At 41.0% G+C, this 6,615-nt stretch overlaps 1 protein-coding gene across 1 annotated transcript; it reads left to right on the top strand.

Annotated features, from left to right (window-relative positions):
• Positions 1-1,461: 1,461 nt before the first annotated feature.
• LOC105032042 (jasmonate-induced oxygenase 1-like) lies at positions 1,462-5,995 on the top strand. The gene is made up of 3 exons (XM_073244609.1): positions 1,462-2,022; positions 2,128-2,458; positions 5,244-5,995. Exons 1-3 carry the CDS (start codon positions 1,526-1,528, stop codon positions 5,487-5,489), a joined length of 1,074 nt encoding a protein of 357 aa, XP_073100710.1. The 5' UTR covers positions 1,462-1,525; the 3' UTR covers positions 5,490-5,995.
• Positions 5,996-6,615: the final 620 nt, after the last annotated feature.

The raw sequence follows: 6,615 nt of genomic DNA, 5'->3' as shown, positions 1-6,615 counted from the left end.
GACTTCAACAATGCCATCCAGACTTCCACAGGATCCCCAGACTCCTCCAGCGGACGACCTCCCCAATGTCATCCGAAGTCCACCGCCGGCCGACCCTCTGCTAGATTCTTCATGAAATCGGACTTTTTCAATAGAAAGTCCCCGTCCGAGCTTCTACAGCAGATGCTTCCTGCCTGCAGCATCAGTGCTCTAGGCATCCAACAACAGTAGACCCCTCACAACCTCGAAAACATCCGAGCTTCTCTTGGATCGATGAGATAGAGAGCCATTCCGTTCCATCAGACATCTCAGCCGAGCTTCAACCGACAGATCCGAACTCTTTGACAAGTCACGACAATGGCCACTATCCTACTCCACTCTCTACAACGGATTCCACGTGGCTCCACCACTCTTTGGCAAGTCACGACAATGGCCACTACCCTACTCCACTCTCTGCAATGGATTCCGCGTGGCTCCACCACTCTCTGGCAAGTCGCAACAACGGACACCACTCCACTCTCCGTAACAAACTCCACGTAGCCCTGAACGGCCCCTGACACCATTACTCTCCGTAACAAACTCTGCATGGCTTTGAATGGCCCACTACCAGGTGGTTACAGATGTCGCTGTCAATCAGTTACACTCTCCGTCTATAAAAAGGGATCCCCAGATATGTTCTTCTCTAAGTTTTAAACTCTATCTCGAAACTCTGCTAAAATTTTTACTCGAGCACTCCATTTCTGTTGAAGCAGAGTACTGACTTGAGCATCGGAGGGTCTTGTCGGAGCACCCCTAACTCCGGTTTAGACTTCCCTTGCAGGTCCCGACGGCGGCTGCGGTCATCTCAACTCCAGCTTCTCCGGCTTCGACGGAATTCTGCACCAATATATACAATTCATCATAAATTTATTCTCTAAAATAAAAATAAAAATTAATTTATATAAAAAAATAATATTTTTATAATTTTATCTGATCCAATCTGATTCACCCAACCCATCTCGTCTAATTCTATTTGCCCCACGCTATTTCGAGACCATGCTCTCTATCCTGCTCCTAAATAAGTTCGAAGAGGATACATATAACAGCCTACGCTGTTGCCATACCTGATACACTGTTCATGCATCGGACGGCTGATGTCGGCAAACTCCACCATCACTGGTCCTTTTCAAACTTCTCTTTCTCTCCAACCGTACACCGCATATCGGGAGCCCAATTCGAACCATATCACCCGACCCCAGCAATTTTTGAATATTTAATCAGCATCCAATGTCCACCGCACCAAAATGCCTTTTAAACCCCCATTTATAACACGTTTGCGTCTACGTCCCCTCCAATGCAGCACTAGTACAAGGCCAACATTACACCACCCCTCTCGCTTTCACTCTTTCACTCTCCTCCACCACCACCTCCCATCCCTCCTCTTCTATCTTTATATATATATACCAAGCCAATGTTCCGACCTGAAACACAACAAGCCAGGCCTTTGCACTGGTTGTGATCACTTTACAAGTTTTCTCCAGATTCCTCCTGACAAAATTTTGGTGCCATGGATTGCCTGCAAGACTGGCCCGAACCGGTTGTTCCGGTCCAGTCCCTGTCGGAGAGCGGCGCCCCTGCCATCCCCGACCGGTACATCAAGCCGCCATCCGATCGCCCATCGTTGGACTCCGCCACTGACGAAAACATCCTCGGCATCCCGGTCATCGACCTCGGAGGGCTGTCGGAGGGGGCGCTCGAGTGCCGCGCCACCATGAAGGCCATATCCGATGCTTGCCGGGAGTGGGGGTTCTTCCAGGTGGTGAACCATGGGATCAGCCATGAGGTCATGGAAAAGATCCAGGAAGTGTGGAGAGGGTTCTTCCACCTCCCCATGGAGGCCAAGAAGGCCTACGCCAACTCCCCGACGACCTACGAGGGCTACGGCAGCCGCGTCGGTGTGCAGAAGGATGCCATTCTGGACTGGGGTGACTACTACTTCCTCCAGTATCTTCCTTCTTCCGTGAAGAACCATAACAAATGGCCTGGCCTGCCAACTCCCATCAGGTATTAAAGGAGCAGTTATCTTAGATAGATATGATAGTGTCATAATTGGACCTGGCACGTGTGTAACGTTTTTAACGAGAGTTTTGGTTTCTGATATTATTTCAGGGGTAGTATAGAAGAGTATGGCAGTGAGATGGTGAAGTTGTGTGAGATATTGATGAGAGTTTTGTCCGTAAGTCTGGGCTTGGACGTGGAGTATCTCCACAAGGCATTTGGAGGAGATGATGCGGGGGCGTGCCTTAGGGTGAATTATTACCCAAAGTGCCCGCAGCCGGACCTCACCCTCGGCATCTCGGCGCACTCTGATCCTGGAGGTCTCACGGTGCTGCTCGCCGACGATCAGGTCAAGGGTCTCCAGGTCCGAAAGGGTGACGCATGGATAACCGTCCATCCCGTCCCCCATGCATTCATCATCATGATTGGTGATCAAATTCAGGTGCTCTCTCTCTCTCTCTCCCTTCCTCCCTCCCTTCGGTGGTTTTACGGTTTTTAGGAGTTTCATGGTTCCACGAGTGTGGCGTCTAACCGAGCCAAGCTTGTTTGAAACCATTTTTAAGTTCGAACTACTCCAGGATCAAGCTTGAATTCTTTAACATTATTTGGAGCTTAATTCAAGCTTAATCTCAAATCGAGACAAATAAAAGCCTACTTGATCAGCTTGATAATCCTATAAATCAACTCAAATTAAATTAAACTTGGTTCAGACTTAAATGAAAGGTTTTTGATTTCAAGTTGGTTGATGTCTAAATTAACATTTAATTGATCCAAAGAATAAAGAAGATATAAGCCAATTAAATCTTTAATCGATGATCTATTATATAAGAAATAATATATATGTTTTAAATATATTCAAGCCTTATAGAGCTGTTTTAAATTTGAGCCTTGTTTACTCCTTCAAGCTTGGTTTGTTTCACTGGAAATTGAGTTTAATTTAAGCTTATCTTAAGCCAAGCTGGAGCTATTTAATTCGTCTAACACCCCTATGTCCACAAGGAGATATCTTGCTCACATGAAACAGCAAAATAACATACAAGATTGTGGAGAACGCCATCAAGACGGCTATAAGTCTCATGACTCTATAATCTCAGGCCTCCTGTAAGAGAAGGATACCATAATCTTGGGCTAAGCCCTATTATCTCTACATAGTGAAAGAAGAACGGGCAACAAAAATAAATTTGCAATTTGCAGTGTTGTTTGACACTATCGCTATATGTTCATCATAGAATATATATATATATATATATATATATATATATATATATATATATATATATATATATATATGTTACTTTAACTTTTATTTTTCTAAAAAAGTTATTTTATGAATTAGAACTTTGATATAGCAATTCTTATGGCAGCTCTTCTTGTACAAATTTGAATTTGGAAAAGAAAAATTATTGAACAATGAAATATTTAGACAATTAATAATCTTTAGTTATCTATGTGCATATATAAAAGCTGTTTTCTTATCCATCAATATTTATGCTAATTATGATGTAACAAAAGTGTGGTGAAACCCTTATGGCGGCCGTTAACCATGAGAGGCTGAACTCTTCTTGCTAGGAAACTTGCAACCTCGTGCTATATCATGTAGTTGCCACTGTCTTGTTTTGTCCCCATGCCTTCGTTGTCAATTACAAGCTTAAAGTATCAGTCATCAAAGCCCACGTTCCTTGTCCTATGTGTGACCGGAAGGGCACTTTCCATTACAGAAGAAAAACTCAGGATCAACGACTGTTCATTTCTTTCACTCGTGCTTAAAAGAAGAGCTTTGTCGGTCTTTTTTGTTCTGATGTATGTGAAGGTATTTCTTTGGAAAGTAGCCGACTGCATAGGATAAGTCGAGCAACGGATAGGCATAAGATTCTCACGTCCAAATTCCACAGGTATTCTCTTTTTGTCCCTCGCATCATCTCCCAAGGCCGAACTCATCAAACACATGGCATGTTCCATGCCGATCATTGCTCGTATCGCCTTGACCGTAGCATAAACGAGTTTTTTTTTTTCCCCGGATAAATTGATGCATTAAATTATAATAAACATATCCATAAATATTAGGAAATAAAATATTAAAAATTTAAATAAAAAAATCAGCCATAAAAACCCATAATATTAAGCATGTATAGTTACCTATATAAGATCAAAGTTTTACACCCTCATGGGATGGAGGGAGTCCTAGATATTTTGTTTCATTTTTGTGAGAAAACGGATTCAAGTCAGATTCGAGATTGCAAAATTCATCCATGTGAGAGAAGAAAAAAAAGAAAGAGAAAAAAAAGAAAGATGAAGAAAAGAAAAAAAAAGAAAAAAAAAAGAAAAAAATGAAAGAAAAAAAGAAGATAGAGTAAAAAAAGAAAAGAAGAAAGAAAAAAATAAAAAATAAAAAGAAAAAAAAAATGGGAGAAAGATGGAAGATATTTATCGGGATGCATAAACAAGATTGCTATCAGGATGAGACAAGATAAGAAGGCATCCCATTCTATAAAGAAATTAGAATACCTATGTCCCATAAGATTTAAAATCTTTCATAAAATGCTATCCAATCAACAGCATTATTAGCTTCTCTATAAATATATCAAACCTCGTGAGCAAATAAAGAATATATCATTCTCTAATAATTCTATAATAGTGGATATAGGCTGCAGTCAGTAAATGATAAATTACAAAGTCATTTGATGACTGTTAATGTGGCTTGAATTTTGGATATTTTTATGGACTCGAACTATGACCCGATCTGAAAAGTCCGCTTTGCGACCTGAATAAAATTTTTTTGGAAGATCTGTGATGGCAACGCTCCCCGCGGTACGAACCAGTATAAATATTATACTTTCTGCCAATCTCGGTAGTTTTGTGAGAGAGGTTTGAGAAATCATATTGCGGCTAGGGTTTGGAGAGTTCTGAGTGATTGTATCTCTCTTTTCATCATAGTAAAATTTTTCTTTCGTGTCTTATCCGTGGACGTAGGCTTTTCAGCCGAACTACGTAAATTCTGTGTTTGTTTTTCTTTTCTTCCCTATTTTGTGTGATTGTACGAATTTGTGTATGTTCTATTTCGTCATGAAATCACCTTCCAAATAATATTGTAAAGCCCGCAGATTATATATAGCATAAACAAGTGAGCTTTTTGGACGCTTGAAAATAAAAAGCATTCTACACTGTAAGCACCTGCATCGTATTAATGTTGTTTACTAATATATTGGAGGTTGATGGAGTTGCATCAGGTTCTAAGCAATGCAATGTACAAGAGCGTGGAGCACCGGGTTGTGGTGAATGCGGCGGAGGAGCGGTTGTCCCTTGCCTTCTTCTGCAACCCCAAGAGTGACCTGCCACTGGGTCCGGCTCCTGAGCTCGTGACCCCTAACCGGCCTCCACTCTATCAGCCCATGACCTACAACGAGTATCGTCTGTACATAAGGAAGAATGGCCCTGGGGGAAAAACGCAGGTCGAGTCACTGAAGGCCACGTAATCATGCCATCATTCCTCAGTTATGTGCATTAAAGTCTTTCTAGATTGATGCTTCTCTCCCTGTGTAGACTAGTAATGGTTGGTGTCCGCTTGTATCCGTTTGACGTTGTATATATATATATATATATGCACTCAAGCTTGATCAATGTTTGTCAAAAGAAAAGAAAAATCTAATAACAAGTAAATAATGGACTCTTCCTAAAAATATATAAATGAATAAATAAACAATGGGATCTATGTCATTGCCCTTGTTTGATTAAGTTACATAACTCAAGGGATATAATGAGGGTCCCTAACTCTGATCTGAAGTACCTCTTCTGCTGCTTCATTTGGTTTGAGGCAGACATTTCAAGGGATATAATGAGGGTCCCTTACTCTGATCTGAAGTACCTCTTCTGCTGCTTCATTTGGTTTGAGGCAGACATTTCATTACTGTTCTATTTATTCTTCACTCCTGTTGATTGGGGCTTGGTTTCTTTTGGCTGTCTTTGTTATTTTCTCCCCCCTCTGAATAATGTCTAACTGTTATGTTAACTGTTCTGTAATTTGGGCTGTTCTTACACAGCTAGTCCTCTAAAGATCGCTGTATTTATTGTTTCTTTATCAATAAAAGTGGATGGTTCGCACCTCTCTTTTCACCAAAAAAAAAAAAAAAGTTGTGCATGCACCAAAATGATATTGCACTTGTTTGTTTAACCGATAACACCCATGTTGTAGTCTATCAAATTATATTTTCCTTCTTTCTGGACATGATTGTGACACATCATGGTGTATATTTAGCACATGATAAATATGACTTATTTTTTTATAAAAGTATTTATGGTACTACCTGCTCCCCCTCTACCCAACAGTACTAGATCATTTCCATGTCTGCCTCAAGCTGTGTGTGACGCACGGGTATGGGGGAACTGGGTCTGCAGGAATCCATCCACTGCATGCGTGCAGCATTTGATTGGTCAGATAAAATAATTATGAGTTATGTATTCTAAACCTCCTCCAAGAGCAAGCCTGTTGAAGATAAGTGCCATTTATTGGATCCAAATCCTATTGGCAAGCATGTCAACTTGTTCATGAGGATGGTTCTTAAAATAACTGATGCACTCTTTCCATTCCAAAAGAAAAGAAAA

The sequence above is a fragment of the Elaeis guineensis genome, chromosome 10, assembly GCF_000442705.2.
Source record: "Elaeis guineensis isolate ETL-2024a chromosome 10, EG11, whole genome shotgun sequence".
NCBI lineage: Eukaryota > Viridiplantae > Streptophyta > Magnoliopsida > Arecales > Arecaceae > Elaeis > Elaeis guineensis.
Note: the sequence above shows the minus strand (reverse complement) of the source record. Positions and strands in the feature narration are given on the sequence as shown.

Coding starts and splice junctions, on each gene's coding strand:
- LOC105032042 (XM_073244609.1), top strand. CDS start 1,526: ATGGATTGCCTGCAAGACTGGCCCGAACCGGTTGTTCCGGTCCAGTCC. Junction 2,023..2,127: donor GGCCTGCCAACTCCCATCAG/GTATTAAAGGAG, acceptor ATATTATTTCAG/GGGTAGTATAGAAGAGTATG. Junction 2,459..5,243: donor TGATTGGTGATCAAATTCAG/GTGCTCTCTCTC, acceptor GAGTTGCATCAG/GTTCTAAGCAATGCAATGTA.